General features: G+C 50.5%; 1 protein-coding gene across 1 annotated transcript; it reads right to left on the bottom strand.

Moving 5' to 3' along the window:
* Positions 1-1,326: 1,326 nt before the first annotated feature.
* On the bottom strand, positions 1,327-19,903 carry TMPRSS6 (transmembrane serine protease 6). Its single transcript, XM_075491683.1, has 17 exons — positions 19,756-19,903; positions 19,438-19,580; positions 19,176-19,243; positions 17,764-17,948; positions 14,889-14,930; positions 13,728-13,932; positions 13,239-13,375; positions 12,537-12,649; positions 11,947-12,056; positions 10,538-10,683; positions 9,467-9,565; positions 7,218-7,331; positions 6,809-6,925; positions 5,866-6,034; positions 3,688-3,959; positions 2,282-2,418; positions 1,327-1,572 (listed from the first exon to the last, which is right to left on the bottom strand). Exons 1-17 carry the CDS (start codon positions 19,901-19,903, stop codon positions 1,414-1,416), a joined length of 2,364 nt encoding a protein of 787 aa, XP_075347798.1. The 3' UTR covers positions 1,327-1,413.
* Between the last annotated feature and the right edge of the window lie 1,274 nt (positions 19,904-21,177).

Raw genomic sequence — 21,177 nt, 5'->3', positions numbered from 1 at the left:
GAGGACACCAGGTTGTAACTCCTGAATAAAATTCACAGTCTGTTCCTCCTTGCCGCCTCTCATTTCAAGTGGCAGAAATTTGGTGCTGGTAGAAGGGAGTGGGAGCTGGAGAAGAAGAGTTTGGATTCATCACCTGGAGCCACCAAAGCTGCTTGTGCTGCGCCTGTCTTCTGGGGGCTGGAGGTACTTCCCACTGCATCTGTTCGGCATCCCCACTGCAGGCAGCTGGGCTACAGAGCAGGTTTGCTTATGGTATCTGCACCCCTAAATCATAACAGTAAGTGAGGGCCACCTGTCTAGCTAGCGTATTGACCCCACTGTGCCTGGGACACAGCTGAGAGGGAGGGCGGGGGTGTGGAAACTTTTGCCAGTTGTCAGTGCCAGGATTGGATTTTGGTCAAAAAGATACAAACCCCAAGATAATTTTTCACGGAGTAAGGCAAACTAGAGCCAAAAAAACCCTCAAATTAATTTTATTTCTAATTCCAGAGAGCGGCCCATTGTATATATATATACACACACATATATATATGTATCTTCAGTAAAAAAAACAAACCCACAGCAGTCACTGTTTAAGCACTGTGCCCTTAAGCCTTCTCCTTCACCTCCTGGATTATCTGAGTTAGGAGATGGAAGCAGTTGAGACACCCTCATGTTAAAGGTATTTAGAAGGGCTGAGGGAAGGGGATGGGAGGTTGCTCCAGTGTTTTTACTGAGGGGCCGGGGCCTTTGCCTGAGGGAGTCCAAGTGCAGCAGTGGAGGCTGGGTGCTGCTCCAGCAGGGAGGCAGGACACGTGCTTGGGGGTGCGATGCTGGGCTCGTGCCTGGGAGTCAGTGAGACGTGAAGAGTTGCCTGGCTGAGCTGAACAGCACACTGAACAGCACAGGCAGCTAAGAAAAGAAGCAATTAGGGAGATGGAAGAGGAGGAGTGATGGGAGGGGAAGGGGGAAGAAGGATGAGCAGCAGGAAGGAAGAGGGAGGCAGATTGATTTCACAGTTACTGGAATCTCTAACTACATCAGTCACATTTTCTTTCAGCAAATGTTCCAGCATAAGACTGTGGCTGAATCACACGGTTCATGGAAAGTTCAACTCCCCTTATTCCTTTTCTCAGAAACCATCAACTTGGGACGGTTGCTGTGTGTTATGTGTCCCCCCCCGCTGCCAACTCTTTTGGATGGATGGCCTAAAAACACCTTGGGATGCTCCCTGGGAAGCACTGAGGGGGAAGAGGGTCTGCCTGCTTTTCTCTACAATCCCCAGTGCAGGATTTTTTTACCCTGTTCAGAAGAGCATCCTGGGTCTGACAACATCCCACACAGAAACTCTGTCTGAGAGGCAAGTGAGCAAGATCAGGAATGAGTGGCATGTGAGTGTAGGTCTGATGGGGAGAAGGCAGAGATGCACTTTTCTCAGCTCATGGTTTGGTTCATCCAGCCCAGCACTTGAGTGATCCTGGTGTATACTCCATAGTGATTTGGACGTGCACATCCCATTCCCCAGCTGACCAAACCAGCCAGAAACCACCTGCCACTGGGTTCCTTGCAGGCCAACGGACCTCCAGAATCACCCTAGAGAAAGGGAAAGAAAAATGGGGTGATGGTGATCCACCAGCTTCTCCTGCTGGATGATTACACTAGCTTTGAGTCCCTCTGCATGCAGATCCCTGTATCCCCTCAACTCATGCCTGGGACATCTGCAACATCCCTTGTACCTTAGAAAGATGTCAAAAAGAGTCTCCAGTGCAACCATCTGACCCATTGTTGCATTCATTCACCACGCAAATTCCTCCCCCTTAGCCAGCTCCCAAGAAGCTGACAGCTCTATTGTTTACTTCTGCTCTGTGTGGCATTTCCAAATATGTGGAGAGCAAGGAAGCTGGTGGAAATTAACTGGATACCCAGAGGAATGGGAGACAGAGGAATTCCTTGAGATTGATAGTAATGAAGGAACAGACAGGTTACTGTGTGTGACAGATGCTAATGAGGCTGAGGGAGGAAGAGACTGATGTAGACTTGGAAGTGGGAGGTGAAGAGTGGAGAATGGGCTGAAATGAGAAAAGGAGAAGTTTAAGTGCATTTGGATCCTGTCTAAGGCAAAGATGCTGAGAAGAAGTGGTCCTCAGAGCTGTTGTTGGCCACTTAGACCAGAGGAAGGGTTGGGGGAGTCAGGCATTTTATGGTCTTTTCACCCTTGTTTCAGGCTATGGAGTGCATTTGGAAGACTTGGGACACACCCCACCTCTGGTAGTCAACCCTGATCCCACAAGTCCTCTGTCACCTGGCAGGCATCTTTCTTGCCCTTGTGGTACCCAGCACACAGCATCCTGGGAGAAATCGTGTAGTGATAGGCCTCGCTGCAGATGTCCTGCTGGATAAGCTGCACGTCCACCTTCTGCAGAACATTGCTGATGTGCCCTGAGGGGTAGAGCACCAAAAGCAGTGCAGGTGAGCAATGGTGGAGCTTCCCACCATTTACTGTGATCCCCCAGCCCATGCCCATCTCACGGCATGCTGAAAGCTGCCATCTGAATTACTGTTCTGCTCTCCACTGGCATCGCAGTCTCTGACTTTCAGCAGAGCACTTCACCTGCATGGAAGGAGTAACATTCCCCTGCAGTCCCTTTCCCTACAGGGATATGTTGTGGGCAGTTCAGCTTTTGGGACAAGGGGGATTATGGTTTGGGGAAACCTCTGAGATGTTAGAGTTTTGGATTTGCTTCTCATTGAAATGGTTGTTAAGTTCTTCTGGCTAAGGATGCAAACCAGAAGTGTCCACTTCTGGATAGACCTCTGAGTGTTTCCATTTAGGAAGCAACTGGAGCAAGTGTGTATGAGTGAAGGCACTAAGCTGACCTGGGTGAGGACATCTATATTCCTGTGCCATGCACTACTAGATAATAGCCTGGACCTCTTTGTTGGCCCTATGGGGAGGGAACACGAGGGGTCATGCCCATACAGCTAAACTCTTCCTCACAAAACAGAATGGACTCATCCATACCATTCCATGGGAACAAGTCTTGGCCCATGCTGTCCCCCAGCAGTGTGCAGGTGCTATGTGGCCAAAATGGTACCAGGGCACGTGCTGACAATTACACAGTGTGATCCCTGGGGGACAGCACTCAGAGCCTGCACTGCTCCCACTGAATTTACTAGTGCAGACGTTGCTGGGGGGACTGAGGTCCTAGGGTCTTTGGCATGGGGAAAATGTTGCTGCAGGGGCCGCAGACAGGTGTCCCCAGGAGACCCAGCCCTGGTCTGATGAAGAGCAGGTTTTCACCTCATCTCTCTGGTCAGGCTCTGTCCCTGGGGAACAACCCAACAGGAGCCCAAATGTCTGTGTAGGCCTGGGGTTGGGCTTTGGGGTGGGGGCTGCTCCATGCTATGACCATGGCTGAATAGCCCCTGGTCAGACCCCTAATTTCTGAAGGGCTATTCTAGTCTTTGGATGAAGGAACACATGCTGTGCCCATATAGCTTACCAGACTCTCATGCCTGCCTCTCCAAATGAGGTTTCAAGGCACTCAACAGGTAACTTTGGCCAACCTGTGACCCAAAATCAAAGGGGGTGAAGGAGACATAATGCTTTGGGGTGAACAGAAGTCTATTCTGCCTACCCCGCACCTGAACCTGTGTTTCCACCTTGGCTCTGTTACCATAGGCCACCAGCAAAGACCGTGCACCTACCACCTTCCTTCAGGGCTCCCCAGCCAGTGATCCAGCAATAAAGGCCAGGCTCAAAGAGGTGAGAAGGAGCAGGCAAGCAGATGGGCTGGATTAAGGGAGAGATGATCACAGGATGGTCCAGCTGGAGCAGGGCCACATCATAATCATGGCTGTCCTCCTCGTAATAAGGGTGAAGGAATAGGCGGATCACCTTGAAGGACACCTCTGTGTGGCTGGTGGCATTTTGCAAATATTTACCCAAGTAAACAGTCCAGATAGAGGCAGAGGCCAGCCTGTAGGATGCAGAAGAGAAGATAACTCATCACATGAACAGAGAAGGATGGGCAGAGCCTGGCTGCTTCTGTCTCAGTCTTTTGAGGAGTCTTTGATATGGATGATCATCTCCCTCAGAGGGGCCCCTTTTTTTATTTGGCTACTGATTTCAAGAAACTGGGCAGGATATCTCTTTGATGCCTTGATGTGCCTGTACAGTGAGACCAACTTTGGACAGACACCATACACACAGGCAACTTGCTTGTATTTGGTTATTTTCCTTAGCAAAGCAGGCTAAAAGGTGTATGTAGGTTAGACTAGCAAGTGGGGCTGGTCATGTGCAAGTGACTATGATAGGGCAGAGAGCAAGAACTGAGCTGGTGAAGCAAAGCTGCAAGGAGAAGGAGACATGGAGAACGGGAGCAAGCTCTGAGAAACTGCTAAGAGGGAGTGAAGTGAGAAAAGCAGCTTAGAGGTGAGGGCATTAAAAGGCATGACAGCCCTTTACAGAAGCAGGGGCTAAAGCTGGGGACAGCCTAACAAGGTGACACCTCTGAGAACAGAACAACTAAGAGCTAACAGCCAAGGGAGACCCTGTCTCCAGCAGGAGGGTGAGGAGCAGAGGGGACCTTGTCCTGGACCAGAGCAGGAGGAAGCAGGAAGAGGGCTGGTTTTAGACTCAGAGTCCAGTCCATCTTTTGCCTTACATGTGCCATTTTCTCCCACACTGCCTCTCTAGGTGTGAAAAACTCCCTGGTTTGGTTTGACCACCTCTCTTGCTCCAAACTCCCCTTCAGGACTCACCTCCAGCCTATTGCCTGCACAGACTGCTGTCCATAGCACGGTCCACCCAAGGCTGCTGCTATTCTTCTGCTCCTCTTTTTTTCCCCTACTTCTTATCTCTCACACCACTTAAATTTTCTCCCTGACAGGCACACGCACACGCCATCTAACAGGGCTGTGCTAGCTCCATCCATCCTGCATTGGGACACTCCAAAATAGCCAAATTCAGCCCGCATGGACCACTTGAAAGGCCTGCTCCCAGTGCTGGTGGGCTTCCTTGCAGGGTTGTTGGACACAGGTAGGAGCGTGGCAGGAGCAGGGTGAGGTGAGAAGCGCAACCGCAGACCAGCACCAGTCCTACCAAGGCTGGTGTCACCATACTGAGGATGACCAGCAGCTCCTCCTCCCGGAGCTCACATGGCATATCAGGAGGGAAGGGCAGCTGGGGAAGTCCAGCAGTAGTAGCTGGGGAGGTGGGGCATCCCCACCGGCTCACTGGTAGAGGAAAAGGGGAGTTTGGAGGAGGTGGAGACTGGGCCTGAGAGTACACACTCTGTCCCCCAGCCAGCCCTTTCACCCAGCACAGCTGTGGACCTTCCTCCTCCTCACTTCTTCCCAGTTTAAAAGAATGAGTGAGCCCCCCTGATCTGTATGTTACTGCCACTGTTGTGGTACATACACTGGGTGGAAGGAACTGGGGGAGACACTGTGCTTCCTCCTGGAAGGGCAGGCCCTGGAGGTGGGCAGCATGGGACCCAAACAGCATCCTCTGCAGGTAGTGCTATCCTGGCCCCGTCCTAGCACATGCTGATGCCTCCATGGTTGTGACAGCATGGGGACAAGCCAGAGCCAAAGCAAAGGTGGAGCTGTGAAGTGTCTTCTTCCACTATCAGTGCCCTCTCAAAGTTGCTCTGTGAATCCCAGCACTGCCCTTTTTTTCCCTGTGTGCACACCTACATACCAGTACGTGTATCCATACCCCTTTCTCCAGCTCCAAGCCACAGGGAAGCATGGCACGGGTGCCAGATGAAGGGTGCAGCTGTCCTGTGACATTTTCACAAGCTGGGCGATCATCCCATCATGTGTGACATGGAAAGCAATACAAATCCTTCTCCTGTCCAGCGCCCTCCCCTCTCCATTTACCTCTCATCCTGGAAGCAGTGTGCGGCTGAGACCACCCAGCGGTCAGCAATGAGCGTTCCCCCGCAAATGTGGCGTCCCCGAACCTGCAGGCTGGCCTGCCACGGCCATTCACCTTCCACAGAATTCACACCACCCACGATCCTGCTGAGAGGGGCTTGCAGCCCACAGTCTGAGGAGGAGGAGACACGGCAGGTACTTGAGGGGTGGAAGGGAACATGATATACTGTGCCTGCCCTTCCTTTCCTACTTAATTGACGGAAGAGTTTGACCTCTAATCCCTTGCCTTACCCAGCCAGCAGATGCTTTATGTACTGTCCAGGACAGGTCTAGCAAGCACTCCCCCCAAGTGCATGCCCCCGCTGATGCCCACACAGCCTTACCCCACCTCCAGCTGCAGCCTGGGGATACCTTTGGGGCAGCACGCTGTCTGTGCTACCCGCTGTCCTGTCAGGGAACCCTTGCAGCTGTTTGCTTTCTCTGCCCACCGAGGCTCCACAAATACCAAGCAGGGAAATCAAAACACGAGCTCTCTCCCTGCCAGTGACCATGCAGTCACGGGTGATTTCCCTGGCTGGAGCCTTGTAGGATGGCATTACTTCACATAAGCCAGCACAGTGGTCCAACAGGCAGCCTGTGGGTAGGACCTGGCCTGTGACACACGTCTATCTGGCCTGATGCCTCTGCCTGAAGGAGATGGAGAGCAGCTGTCCAAAGAGCAGACAACGCCTCCTGGCAGCTCAGCGCAGAGAGCTGGCTCGTTGCTGCTGCCACCACCACTGCAGGATGGAGCAGTGGCACTGCTGCCGTGGGGCTGGGGTAGGGAGAAGGTGGTGGAACAAGGGGGGGGTGCTTATGCTGGTGTGGCAGGGAGAAAAGGGGGAGACTTGCAGCTACGTGGCATCCTGAACCTGCCTGGCTGACGTGCGACTGAGCATTTCCTCACCACAGCGCTTCTCGTCGGACAGGTCCTTGCAGTCTGCAGTGGTGTCACACAGCGGGTTGGGTTTCTTCACACAGGTCCCATCTTCACAGCGGTAGGTGAATGGACCACAGGGGACCCCTGCAAAGAGAAAGGGGAGCCAGGGCTGAGGGAGGGCGGCAGGTTGCAAACACAGCCTGAAGTCCTTTGAGTGGGGGGAAAAAGGCAACAGAGAGCTTGGGGGAACTCCATAAATGATGACAGGGAATTTCCTGAGCAAGCTTGGTTAGCTACAGAGCAAACGTTGTGAGCAGGTCAGGCACGTTAACTCCCAGCTGGTGCCCTTACCTCATAAGAGGGAAGTATGCTACCGACAGCCTTGGCTCGAGAATTTGGGAAGGTATTTGTCAGCCCAGAACCATCCCCTCCCTACCTTCACTGCACTGCTCCTCATCGCTCCCATTGACGCAGTCCAGCTGCTGATTGCAGACCCTGCTGAACTCGATGCAAGTGCTGTCCTCGTGGCACTGGAACTTTGCAGGGCACACTGCGCGGGAGGGAAGTGCCCGGGAATTAGGCATGCAAGACAAGGTGGCAGGTGTGAGGTCAGGGTCCTAAGTGCACCAGTAGGCTCCACAACCTCTTCCCCTACCTCATAAGGATTTGGCAGTCTGTGCTTAAGACCAGCTCTGGTATAGTGCAACTGTGTAGTGTTGAAACAGGCTGCCACAAAGAGCAGGAGCCTGGTCCCCTTTTGCTCGGGAGATGCATTTAATCTGAGGTCTTTGCTATTGGTCTTTGCCTGATCTACGTTGTAGGTATGCCTGCACCCTGTCTTATACCTTTTGATGCTGACTTAACTTTCCTTGACTTCTTGGCTTGGCCTCAGACCTGCCTCATCACTTGCATGACTTGTCTTGCGGTCACTGGACTCTTGGCTGACCCCAGGTTACCATCACCAGACCTGGTCTGCTTGCCTTGTTCAGGTTCTGTAGGACTGCGTCCTGTCTGGTGAGGTCACTGTTCCTCCTGCCTTGCTGTCACCCTCAGCTCATGGGTCACCTTCCCCTACAGAGCAGCTGCTCCCCTTGCTCTCCAATAGGTGAGTCCTGAACAATGATGGATTCCTTGATGTCCATGAGCTCTGATATCTGCTCAGGGTGGAGATGGGCCTAAGGTGCCTACCCGTCACAGAGTCTGACTTCTGATTATACATTTTCATAGCAGGCACTGTCCCCTTGTCCTGTGTTTGTGTGTATCTATGTGCAACACCAAGCATGATGGGCCAGTACCTCCCGGGCATTTTCTTACTGCAATGACTACAATTTCTTCAGTAATTAGTTTGAGGCTTCCAGATAACTGGAGGTCTCAGGCAATGTGAACGTTGATTTTAAAGATAAGGACTGTTCCATACAGACATGGAGTGAGTAAGCAAGGATGAAACAGTGGCAAGAGTGTAAGAAAGGAAGGGAATCATGATGTTTCTAGTTTCTTTTTCAAATATGAAGAAGTGTTCGAAAACACTGAGAAACAAATACTTTTTTTGTTCAGTCTTGGTCTGTGTTAACCTGTGGAACTGAATGACACAAGATATCCCTGGGTTCAAGAAGCTAACAGGATTCAAGAAAGAATTAGATATTCGTAAGGATGCGTATGTATCCTTGTCTGCATGAGGGAAGCAAGCCCTGATGTCAGACAGCTGGATGATGGGACAGAGCACACCATCAGCAAGACTGCAGACAATACAAAACCCAACCTCGGTGATCCTGTGAGAACTCCCACACTTCCAGCACTGAATTAAAACTTCTTTGAGAAAGATTTCTCCTTCATTTTACTTAGACTTTTCTATACCTTCCTCTCAATCTTTCAGAATTGGCCACTGTCTCCAGTGAGTCAGGGATCTTTCTGTCTGTGAAGAAACAGCTGTAGGGGACATCTAATGAAAAATTAGTGGTGGCAGCAATGTGATGAGCCCCCCCCACTCACACCAGGGATGGGAGAGTAGATGAATTAGGTGTCATGCCTGAGCCTGAATAGCTGTTCCTATGAGAATGGGGCTTTGCAGGACTCCTGGGATGCCGGGGACAGTGTCTGCATCAGCACTAATTGCTGTCGGCACGAAGAGCTGATGGCTGATCGAGGACTTAGATGCTCCCAAACGGGGGTGCAATATATGGTTGAGGACCTGTACAGATCAAGTGTCACGAATGGCCTGGGGGGAGAGGGGAGACAGCAGGGCGGTGGATGGGCTCGGGGAGGTGTGGGCAAGGTGGGAGGGTTGGGAGGGGGTGCTGAGTGGTATGACAGCAGAGGGGGCTGTAGGTCAGGGCTGAGCTTGATAGTCGGGCCTGAGTCTGGGGAAGGCAGGACAAGGTGGGGGACAGCCTGGGCAGGGGCCTTCTTTCAGGCTGCCTGGAGCTCTTGGTGCATGGGTATCAGTCTTCCCCAGGAAGACTCTGCAGTGCACAGGAGCAAGAATTGTTGTTGCTCCTTCCCGAGCAGGCTGAAGCCACCTGGCAGTGGGGTGAAGCTTTTATGGATGCAGAGGTTTAAGCTCCTGGAGGGGAGGTACAAGGCTGTACCTAGGCCAACTGAATCCTCCCCATCCCTCCCTACCTTTGGAGGAGCAAGGGGCTGCGTCCTGCTGAGACCAGGGACCGACGGGGAGAAGAAATCACTCACCACAATTTCTCTCATCCAGCCCATTGGGGCAATCTTTGATCCCATCACAGGCTGGGACGCACAAGCCGTTCACAGAACACAGGAACTCCCCGGGACAGGCTGTGAAACCACCAGAGAGTAGTTAGTCCTCAGTGACTGGAAACCTCCTTGCAGCAGAGCACTGTGGCTTGAAAGTGGGGTGTGGAGCTGCACACCTTCCTGACCACACGTGTGCTGCAGCAGCATGCTGGCAGCACTCGCTGCACTCCCCAAAATCTGCCATGTCGTCCGCTCTGAACAAGGGCAAATGGAGCCAGGCTATGCACCAGGGGAAGGAGGGCTCTTTCCCGGCTTCCCGTTGTATCAATGGGCAAGAGCCAAGACAACCACCTGCCTGGCGTGCTATACCTCTGGTTTAGCGCTGTTTCATGACTCCTGAATGCTGCGGAAAAGCTGAAATAGGTTCTTTGGAGTTGTTATTAAAACTTGGTTGGGGCCTTGAAGAGGTTGATGTTAGACACGTGTTGGCAGGTGCACGTATTCAGGGACTGGTATACATTACAGGCACCCTTTAAGAGGGAGATGGAGAAACCTTGGAAAGACAACTGTGGGCGTGCATTTGCATATGTGCGTATGCATATTTGTGTGCGGTTTTATTTGTCTCTCACTTGCACGGATTCCAAAGTGAGCAGGAAACAGCCCTCTCTAAGAGCACTTACAATCGAAATAAAAGTCACTTCAAGTCAGAGATGGTCTCTCATTGAATTCCCAAGGCCAGTCCGTGATGTGGGCACAGGCGTGAGCCTGCAGGCAACTCTCTGAAGCTGGGCTGCGGCGCATGGATGATCTGGCAACGTGAGGCAGGCCACATGTGCAGAAGCAGCATTGCACGTAAATGCCTCTTCTTTTTGGCAGATCAGGGGTGTGTGCATCACCGCATTTGTGAGCATGTGCCTGAAGGGCAGATGGCACCCAGGGCTCACGGGATGTGTCTTGTGTTTCTCCTAACGCAAGCCAAGAGCGCCAGGGCTGCTGGTAGCCAGCTGGGACCCCCACCACCTCACTAAGGAGCAAGGAGGAGCCTGAACTTACGGTCAGATAGGTTGTACAGGCTGTAAGCTGCTTGTACACCAGGGCCAGTTAAGGAGATCTGCGAGGTGAAGGTGATGGCGATGTCAGCCGAGGATGTGACTGGGATCCGCTCGGCGTAGGCTTGCAGGGTCCGCAGGCCACACAACCTGAGGGGCAAACACAGGCAGGATATCCCGGGCAGGGAGGGAGGAGAAGACAACAAAGTGGGGTAAGGGGGTTCAGTGGGGCTGGGGTGCGAAGGGGGCCACACAGAGTGGGTGTGTGTGGGAAGCCGGGAAGGCAAAATGCCTTCAATATATCGCAAGATTATGAAGGATCAATGGGAAAAGGCTGCGATTTAAACCCATGCCCTGTCAACAGGCTGCCACTGGATCTTGCTCTGCCTGGTCACATCTCGGTGACTGAGCAAGGCCAGGATGAGGAGGGAGAAACCCTGGTGAAACAAGATGTCCGCTCTGGGTGCAAGGCAGCAAACTAACCTAGGGGCTCCCCCAAAATGGCTGAAGAAGTGAGGTGAGGAAGCCCCAGAGATAAACAGGGATGAAAACACTTCTGGGCAAGTGCTGAATTCAGGCCACACAAAGAAATTCAGTTCTTACATTTATCTTCCCAAAGAAGCCATGTTGTAGAAACTGTGGCGCTGACAGTTTAAGAGATGAGAGCAGGGAGAGAAAAAGTGAAAATCCTAAGCCAGGGGAATGTAGCTTCTGGATCAGACCCTTCAGAAGAAAAGGAGTTACCCCTACAGGAGCAGTGGAGAGGAAGTTAATGAGATGGGCTGGGGGAGGTTTTGGAGGGAAAGAGGCAATTTTGCAGTAAGTGGGAGGAAAAAAAAAGCCATCCAGCTCAGAGCCTGCTTTGAGGAGATGGGAGCACAGCAGCTCTTGGTCCTTTGCACCTGGGCAGTGGTGGGCAGCAGCCCCAGCTGCATATGGATGCTGATTTTGGGAAGTCCCGCAGGGGGAAGTGGCTGTAGTCAAAGCAGAAGGATATGGAGCTAGGCAGAAGATCTGTACGGATGTGGATGCGAGGCAATGGCACACGCAGATAATATTGCAGAGGTGGTGACAGGCAGATTTGCAAACACAGGAGACGTGGGAGGACACCAGGGTTACACACACAGGAGAAAACTAGGAAGCCTGATGCAAACAGCAAGACAGAGAAGGCAGGCTGGTAGCTCAAAGAAAATCTGTAAGAAATGTGCTCACTGGGGAGCCTGCGAAAAAGAGAGGCTGAAAGAGAAGTAGACAAGCCAGAGGCACCAGCACAAACAGCGGCCACTGAGTGTGGTGATGGGCTCTCCTTCCTCAGACCTGGTGGCTGAAGTGAGCAGGGAGCCTGCAGAGGTTTAACACCAGTTTAATCCCAGGTGGGAAGTGAGAGACAGAAACCAGGACCCCAGCACACACCTTCTATTCTGAATTATCCACTGGCCTTGGGTACAGGGCAGGTCGTGCTTCTGTCTGCTGAGTGCGTAGGCGTCGAACCACAGGGTGACCCCATAGTTGAGGGATGGGACCTGCAGACAAGGCGGTCCAGAGCAGAGTGGAGATGGCTCCTATGAGTGCTGCACCCCACTCCGCGTGACAGAAACGAGCAGGGTAGATGAGAAGGGGAGAGCTGCCAATTCACACATTGCAAGACAGAAGGAAGCACCATCTAAACTGAGGCCATGCCACAGCCCAGGGTGGCTCTAATGCTGGTCTCAAAGCATGGTAATTCCTAGCAATTTCTAGCAATCTGGTTCTGCCTTGAAGAACTCCTCTGGAAACCAGATTTCACAGTCCTCCTCAGCTATGGCATCTCTGCTCTGGCATGCAATATGAGACTCCTTCCCCTTCAGAAACACACATTATGTGGAGGCTAGGCTGGCTGCCACTCTCTGCTTGCTTCTCATGATGATCTGACTGAGACTGCGGTCTGTACTCCCCCGTAATGTGGGGAGTGCCACGTGGGTTTCAGGGACGGGGTGGATGCTCTTGTGGGAGCTGGCTCTTACCGTCATATGCCAGGTGCACTGTGTGTTGGGTGAGTAGTAACTGGGGTAGTGTGGGGTGCCAATCTTCCCCTGCTGCTCCAGGCCTTCCCGCAGAGTTATATTCACTTCACAGGCTGTAAATGCAGACATTCAAAGCCCTGGTACCTGTCAGCTCAACCCCAGCCTGGGGGTGCCATGTACTCATCCCATTGTAGGAGGGGAGAAAAGGGGCTCTTCCCATTGTAGGGAAGGGAGAAAAGACCTGATGCTAAAGGTGACTGGGATGTTCCACCATCCCCCTCAAGGGGCCATCTCTACCTGGCAAGACTTTTAGCCTCCTCCTCTTGTGCAGAGAAGGGTAATGGTAATGCATATTGCTGCTTTAGACTCTTATATTGAATTGACATTTATCTGCGAATGCCTCTGGACATGATGTCCAGGCCACATGATGGTCTGTCCATGCATGAGTGCTTGAGCTTGCTCCTAAAGTATCACGATCACTCAGGCTCTGCTTGCCCGAGCCCAGGCTGTAAAGACTCGAGCTAGATGTTGTCCAGGTGAGGGAGCAACATCCAACCTGCTTTTTACTGACCACCTCTACCCTTGCAATCTAGAGTGAATTCTGTCCCTAATGGGGATGGAGCACCTCTGGGAGCAATGATGTTGTAGGAGATAACCTGTCTCCTTCCTGTATCTATGCCCCTCTCCTCCAGCCTTCCTCACCTTTGAGGGGCACTGCCTGTGCTGAGAGGATGAAGGGGTCATAGTAGCTGTACATGGCTTTCTTCCACACAATGGACATGACAGGGCCTGATGAAAGGACTTCCACAACGGGCTCCTGCCGGCTGCAGCCGTAGATCCTGAGGGGAAAGAGATAAAAGGATGGGAGCGAAACAAGCAACAAACAAACGAAAGAGAAGAACAAGAGAGACAACGGAGGTCTATGTCATCCACAGCACACACCTGCTGTGAGGCACTAACTGAATCAAATAAAGGGCCAGCAGAGAGACAGCTCGTGCTGCTGTAATCTCTCAGACTGCATGGCTGGCTGTGTGTTATCCCACATCAGTGACTTCAGCTGATCAGCGAGAGGCAGGTTCTGCATCAAAGAGAATTTCCTCTGATGTAGTCTAACACCTTCCCCTGCTGTGGTGTGTCGTGCCATCCTGCCCGGCTTCCCCGCCGTGTTCGCCCTGCTCAGGAGCTACCTACGAGGTGATGAGGTGTTTCTCCAGGGGCCCGGCTGCGTCGTACATAGCCAGGCGGTCCCTGCAGTCCGGCAGAGTCCACTCCAGGCGTAGCTTGATCATGTAGCCCTTGAGGCCGTGGAGGTGCCAAAGACAACTGGAGGCCAGGTAGTCAGGGCCCTCCAGCCTTAGGACGTCATCCTCCTGGACATAGCTGTACCTGTAGCAACCTGAATCCAGGGGAAAGATACAGGGATTTAAACCTCAGGGTGATGTAAACGGAGGCAAGGGGGGCTCAGGAGTGGTTGCAAGGGAAATTAAGATACAGGATTATCACTTGGGATATCAATGTGAGCCCTATTTCGGGGTAAGGCTGACTCATCCCAGTTATCTCAGTTTACTTTTGCATGTGTTGCAGTAGCACTGGTCCCCTCGTACCAGTGCCCCAGTTTCTCTCTATAAGAACTGTCCCCTCTCCCTTAGTTAAGTCAATACTGCCTCAGGCTTTAAATACCAGCATAACACAGTTATCTTCCACTGGCTTCATTTTCTTTTCACCTCTTTCTCTTCTCACCCCCATATTCTTCCCAGCTTTACATCCCCTCATCTGATTTCCAGGTTTCAGCAGGCTTCCAGACCAGGATTTTTGAGTAAAAGTCAGCTTAAACGTGAGTTTCTAATAGCATATCTAATGCAAGCTGCCGGCCACAGCACTTACTGCCTGAAACTACTAAAAGCACCTTCAAACATCCCTAAGACAACAGACCTCTAAATGACTGACACCACATCCAGCGCAGAGCCATGCAGGAAATCCCCCCCCCGCTCAGCAGGTTTTCATGGGGCCTGGAATTAGCACCGTTGTACCAGTATACCAAGCTATTTGACAAGACTCATCAGGACAGGGGTAAGACTTTACTAAGGTGGCTGCACTGCCCCTGGGAGCTGGTGTCTCTGCACAGCGGTGTGCTGCTGGGGCAGAGGTGTCAGGATGCTCAGAGCAGTCCAGCACATAGCTGCGTCACGTAGTTTTGATCTGGCCAAGCAGTGGCACTGGTGCTCCCTTGCTGCTGTTCTCATCTCCCCTTCCCAGGATTTACAACTCCAGGAAGCCAATGAGGTTTCTGTCCCCTGTAAAAATCCCTCCCATAAAGTCACAAACTCAAAAGTAAAGGAAAAGATAGCCTACCCAGAGTGGATTTCAGCATTACTATGTCTTTCACACTGGAGTCTGTTAGAAAGGAAATATATAAAGGAAAATAAACAAAAATATAAACTGGTAGTATCTGAATGGTAGCATGGCAATTGATGACTCCCTTCCTTCCTCTGTAAATGGCTCCCTTACAGCTTCAGCATGGGGCATCCTCCAGGTACTTCTCTGTTTGCTCTCAGGGACCTGTTTCAGTCATGCCTTCCCCACCCCATCTCTCTAGGAAATCTCTGTGGCCTCTGCCCCAAATCCAACAGCCCTAATTAATGCTTTCCAGCCCACCATAGGCTTCTCTGCCTTTTTTCCTTGCCCATTTTCATGTGCTATTCCAGGACCTCTTCCCCTTCCCAGGAGGGCTGGGCATTGCTTCAGGCAGCCATCGCCATCACCCTGCCCTGCCCTGCCCTGCCCTGCCCTGCCCTGCCCTGCCACGCCACGCCACGCCACGCCACGCCACGCCACGCCACGCCACGCCACAGGGCACAACCCCACTTCCCAGAGCTTTCACCGTCTGCTCACCCCTCCCTTGCTCTCCTGGTTTAAATAACCCCCATTGAAAAGCATGGGAGTTACTGAAGGTGGGGAAGGAGGTCTCTTTTGATGACCACTGGTGGATCAGCTACTTAACATCCTTATAGAGTCCACCTCTGGAGAAGGGAGATGAAGAGAAAGCCAACAGCAAAGACTACAAATCTGTGCAAAACAGAGTCACAGGGTGGACAATGCTGTTAGGAGAGCTGGGCTTTGCTCCAGCCTCCCAGCTGAACTGGGAGCGGCCAGAGATCAGGTGCTACTGGGAATAATTGCCAAAATAAAAGGCACCGTGAGGTCAGTTGGGTGTGAGAATTGCTGTTGGGGACTTGCCTAGGTTAGGGCTTTGGTCTTTTGTAGCTCCTAAGCAGAGCTTGCAATTCTGTGGGGAGAGCTGAGCAGTTTTGTCATGGCAAGAACAGATGTTGTGGAAAAGATGATCCTGCAGGCATAAGGCAGGCTTCTAGAGAAGCTCATGTGCTCTAGGGAAGGATGTATGCTGAGCTGATATTAAGTACTCTTTTATCTGAAGGTAATAAAACTGAGTTTCTGTAAGGAGAAGGAAGTCCTGAAACTCTTTGGGGGAAAGGGGAGACTAGTGTCCTGGGGTGAGTGTAGCTGTTAGTAAAAATAAAGTGTTGGAGATGTTCCTGCACTAGTCAATGTTTTGCAGCTCTGTATCTTAAGGCAAGCTGCAGCGAGACTTAATGTTTAGAGCTAAGCAGGTCAGCAAATGAGTCTATCAGAAAGCAATGAAGTGCTAATGACTTGCTATTAGCTAGCTATTTTTTCACTCCAATTTTACAGAGCAAATGAAGCCAGAGGTTAAGTCACTGGCTGGAGGTGACCCTGGCCTAGCAGTATAAGAGGTTTCTGGCTTTTGCCTTAGTTGCTAGCCTGTGCTTCTGACTGGAGAGGGAGGTGGAAAGGACTAGGGAAAGCAGAAGGAGCTGGAGAAACTACAACTGGTGTGTTACTTCCAAAACAGAAAGAAGTGTGGTCTGCTGAAATTAATAAAAAGGTGAAACAGATGTGAAGGGAATAAGAGGGAACTGGGAACAGCTAAAAGAATAGCACCATCATTTTTATTTGTTTATGAGTTACATTATGAAGTGAGTAAATACAGGGAAAATGCTAGATGGGCTGACTTGGAAGCATTTACCATATTATGTTATGATACCTTTCTTAAGAAAGTTAATTTAAATTGGCTGAGCATAAGGTGTGGTATGGTGGAAACAAATCATAAGTAGAAGTAAGTGACTAATTGTAACTGCAGGAGGAGATGTCTTCATGAGATGCTAATGCAGCTTCAGAATAAGATCTTAAACGATGATCTGGATGAGGGAATGAAAATCACTTTGAGGAAATCAAATTTTCTTCGGGGACACCAAAAAAATGACCTCCAAAACAAAAAAATTGAGATGTGGAGGGAAAAGTTAAAGAAAATATGGGTGGGATATATTAAAATAAGATTCAGCTTAGAAAAATGCAAGATAACATGTCTGGGGAAAAAACTTGGAGATGTAACATTTCGGGGGAAGAAGAAACTTGGAAATGAGAGTCCCAAGGAGAGAGAAGAAACACAATGTATTTTAAAACCTGTGAGGTTTGGGGCTCTGTAAGACGGATCAGATCAGGCTGAGAAGTTAAGTCTCATTATAAAGAACATATTCAAATTCCATTGGACTTGGATGCATTGGACATAGACGCATCCCTCGTCCTTTATCTAACACCTATTTTAGAGCAGTTCTGTAGGGGTGGCTTTTTAAACAGTCTGTGATCTTCACTGTGGGCAACAATAAATAATCCTTAAAATCGTATGTCAAGAACTGAAGTGGCAACAATGCTTTGTGTCAGAGGAAGACTAGTGGTGACTCAGGTGTGTTGCCTTTGTTCTTCTCTCAATCAAGTAGCCTGGAATAATCTCCCAAAGGAAAGTAGGAAGCCTAATTGCTTGCTATTTTTGAGCTGAGCTGATCAAAGTAATGACCTTTGTAAGATCTTACTCCACAGAAGCCAAAGATGATGGGAGAAGGAGAAAAAAAAAAAAATTACCTAGCTGGTCATGGTCAGCAGTATCTCCAATAATCTTTAATCCTTCAAAGGAAGGATGCTTTTTTTAATCAGATTTCAGTTCTCCTCTATCAGGAAGAAATACATGTAATTGTATCTCCTGATCCTCACTTTTTCTCTATCCTCTTCAGGTTTCCCCTGTCCCCTTCAGTAGTGGCTTCTGGCCTTTTCTCCTAACCTGCCTTCAGCACCTTATAAATCTTGGAGCATTTCTGACTGCTCAGGCCACAGCTGAGCAGCTGGTACTTACCCAGCAGAACCAGTGAGTCTGGGTTGACCCTGTATTCCATCTGGTAGGACAGGCTGCCGGAGCTGTTGAAGCTGGTGGATAGCTCTTGGTGGAGCATTGTGTTTACCCTCTCAGCAGTCACTTCCTTCTGCTGACTCTCAGGGATTTGGAGGGCAAACCAGAAGAAGAAGGTCAGAGCCCCCTCCCTAACAGAGAAATAGTATGTTAAATATCCTCTCTCTTCCTCTCCAGAATCGCTGGAGAGGCAAACCCCAGAGATTAACCCCCCACTGTTTTTCCACAAATCAGACATATGTGTGGACTTTCTAGCTCGCTGCTGTGACCCAGAGGAACCACTCTGAGTGGGGCAGGAGAGCTGCTATGTCCATGGTGCTAGTTAATGCTCAGTCCTTTGGGGGAGGAAGCTGTTTTATGCCATCTGGCTTTAGTGATGACCATACGTGGTCAAATTAATGTGATAATTAATCAAGACTGGTCTAATGAGTAGTCTCATTTCAGGTAGAAATGACCTTTGGCTACTACTGACCGGGGGCTGAAAAGAAACACTCAAGACTTCCTTGTCTCAGCTCCCAGGTGGTGACAAGTGGCTGATTTATGACTCAGTACCTTACCACCAGCCATTAATGCTGGGCAGGCTCAAGCTGCAGGAGACTGAGACTGTGACTCTGTTCAACCAGTTAGCAGAGAAAATTGGCTGGGGGAGGGGGAAGAGCTGTTGAAACTTTGTTCAGTAAAAGGCTAGAGGAAGAATTGCAAGTGAAACTTTTCTTTTCCCAGTTGAAAATGGAGTTGCATCATAATTGGAATTTTCCTTAGCTGAAGGACAAATTTAGGGGTATAGTTTTCCATGGAAAAAAATCAGGAGCAAATGTATATGTCAGTTTGGAAGTTGTTCCTGCTTTCTTGATCTACTGCGATGACCTGCAAAGCTGTAGTCCCACATCTGTCCCATTCCACTGTTACCCTATTCCCAGGTGGACCATGCTTCGTGGCTGGAATACTTTTTCCATGGTGCATTCTGGCCTCTCCCTTCTGGTGCCTAGAATCAGGCCATAAAATGACTTTCCTGAATTAGAGAAATTAATTTCCAGCTGCTTAGTTTCTACCGAGAATGTGAAGCCCAGATTTTTTTCAGTTCTTTCCAGTCAATTTTTTTCCTCTCTTGAACTTTTGCCTCTCTGAAAAATTTCTCAATTTTGGCTTTTCATCATGACCTCAGATGAATATGAATATCAAAATATCCCCAGTTCTGTCATGCTGGAACCCTTCTGGATCTGGACTGCCCAGCCTAGCCTAGAGCTTATGATGGGGACTGTAGCAGTTTATAATGGCCGAATTTCAGTGAAACCAGAGTACAATTGACTGGAAGCTTTCACACACGAACAAGTAAAAATGCTCTGGGTGCTACTCACCCAAAGGCATACACTGTGCTCGAGTTGTAATATCGACCCAGCTCTGTGGCACGAATCAGTTCCTTCAGCTGCAATGAGAATGTCGTCTGATAACTACCGCGCAATGTTACAGTGGAAAAGGACCTATAGCCAACCCTATATTTCATCCCTCTTGCTGTACAGACCCACCAAGTCTGTCACTTGGGTGGGGGTACCTGACCCCTTCCTCTTTCTACTCACTGAACTGCCTCAGGGCCAGCTCTGGTCATGAAATTGCCCTCACCATCTTCTGGAGCTTAGCTGACTCCAACCAGAAGGCTCTGGACTCCACCTGCCCAAGGTCCGGGGAGTATTGGCGATTGAGGACCTGGAGGCTGCCAGAGTAAAACTGCAGGACGGCCGGTTCCAGGTGCCATGGTCTGTAGTCTGCCAACAGAAGACACTACTGGATTACCTTGCAGATATGCAGGAGAGAGGGGTTTACCCCTATGTATGAGTCTATAAAGATCACCCAGAGTCACTAACGTGCTTTGGGCTGGGCATTGCCTTGACTACACCCCATCCACCTCCTGCGTGAGGACAAAACATGTTGAATTTTTACCTAGGAAATACCAGGTTGCTGCAGCAGCTCCAGCCAGCAAAACAAAGGCTATCCCAAGGGGCACATAGCGGAGGCAGTCACGTGAGTTAGTCTCTGATTCATCCTTTGAGAGGGAGTTGGCATCTTCCTCCTGTTCCTCAGCCTCCATTAGGGGCACCTAGTGACACAGCACACCATGGTCAGGCTGGGTTTTCTGTATCCCTTTACACCTGTACCTGGAGGTGTTCTGCCATCTCTGTGCTCCTCTCCCAAGATCTATAGCCCCAAGAGACCTGTATACTAACTATCAAAGACTTTGCTCAGTGCAGATGTGAGTAAAACTCCTAATTCAGTGAGAGACAGGCTTCCAGGACACTATCCTGTCTATGCCTCCTGGGTAATCCCTCAATTTTCAAAAGCGTTCCCTGGGTTTTGCTTCTGCCAAAACCACAAATGAGTACAATAATGAATTTCTCCAGAGACAAAAGTGTTGTCCTCCCAGGCTGGGAATGGTTTTAAAATTGGTATTTTATTGACCTATAAATCAATGCAAAAGAAAATCCGTGACCTCAAATGCACACAGAAGTTGCACACAACAGCCCAGCCTGGGAGCCTCCAGTTGCACTTCGCCTGCTGTGCCATTTTGCTCTCAGTCCCTCTCAAACCTTGCCATTCCCACCAGACCATGTGTCTCAGGGCTAAGCCCATGCTGGCACTGACTCACTAGCTGAGCTAGTGAGGAGAGAGCACCTGAACAATGTTCAGCCCTCCACCACCCTCTACTTGTGCCAGGGGATGCCTTCTGGCTTCCTTTGCCCCTCATCTACCCCAGGCTGCTTCTCTTGCTTCATCCTGACCAGCACGCCTTCTGTCAGCCCCAGACTCTGAAGGTAAGAAATGCCACTGCCCAAGAGAGCCACGTTAGTCTTGGCCATCTATCTCAGCCGCCTGCCTTCTCCTTTTCTCTGCCATCGCCCAGTGCACAGCTGCCCCCAAAGGCTTTCTGTGTTTTGGTGGCTAGAGAGGAAAGGTATGTGAATGCATCCGCATGGGAGGGCACAGAGCTCTTGGTGAATGCCTGTGCCATGTCTGCATGTCTGTGAGTCGTCTTTGCGCCCAGTGGTGTGTGTGACTGTGCAGGCATGAATGCACAGGAGTGACTCGAGGAGGAGGGAAGAGATGGTTGGCCTCACACCCCTTTTAGCCCACGTGGATACCCTGGAGTGTTCACACAATAGGGGTGAGTGGTCTTCTCAGTTTCTTTGCTTTCCCCCAGTTACAGAGCCCTGAGCCCTCCAGACTGCCTTGCAACACAGAAACATGCTCGCAGAACGTAAGCACCAGGTAACTCACTCTGAAACATTAAACCCAGCTTGGTGAACATCAGCACTCGGACAATCAGCTGCACATCTGCTTGCTGTAATGCACCCTTCCAGAGACACA

Source organism: Mycteria americana, chromosome 1 (assembly GCF_035582795.1).
Source record: "Mycteria americana isolate JAX WOST 10 ecotype Jacksonville Zoo and Gardens chromosome 1, USCA_MyAme_1.0, whole genome shotgun sequence".
Lineage (NCBI taxonomy): Eukaryota > Metazoa > Chordata > Aves > Ciconiiformes > Ciconiidae > Mycteria > Mycteria americana.
Note: the sequence above shows the minus strand (reverse complement) of the source record. Positions and strands in the feature narration are given on the sequence as shown.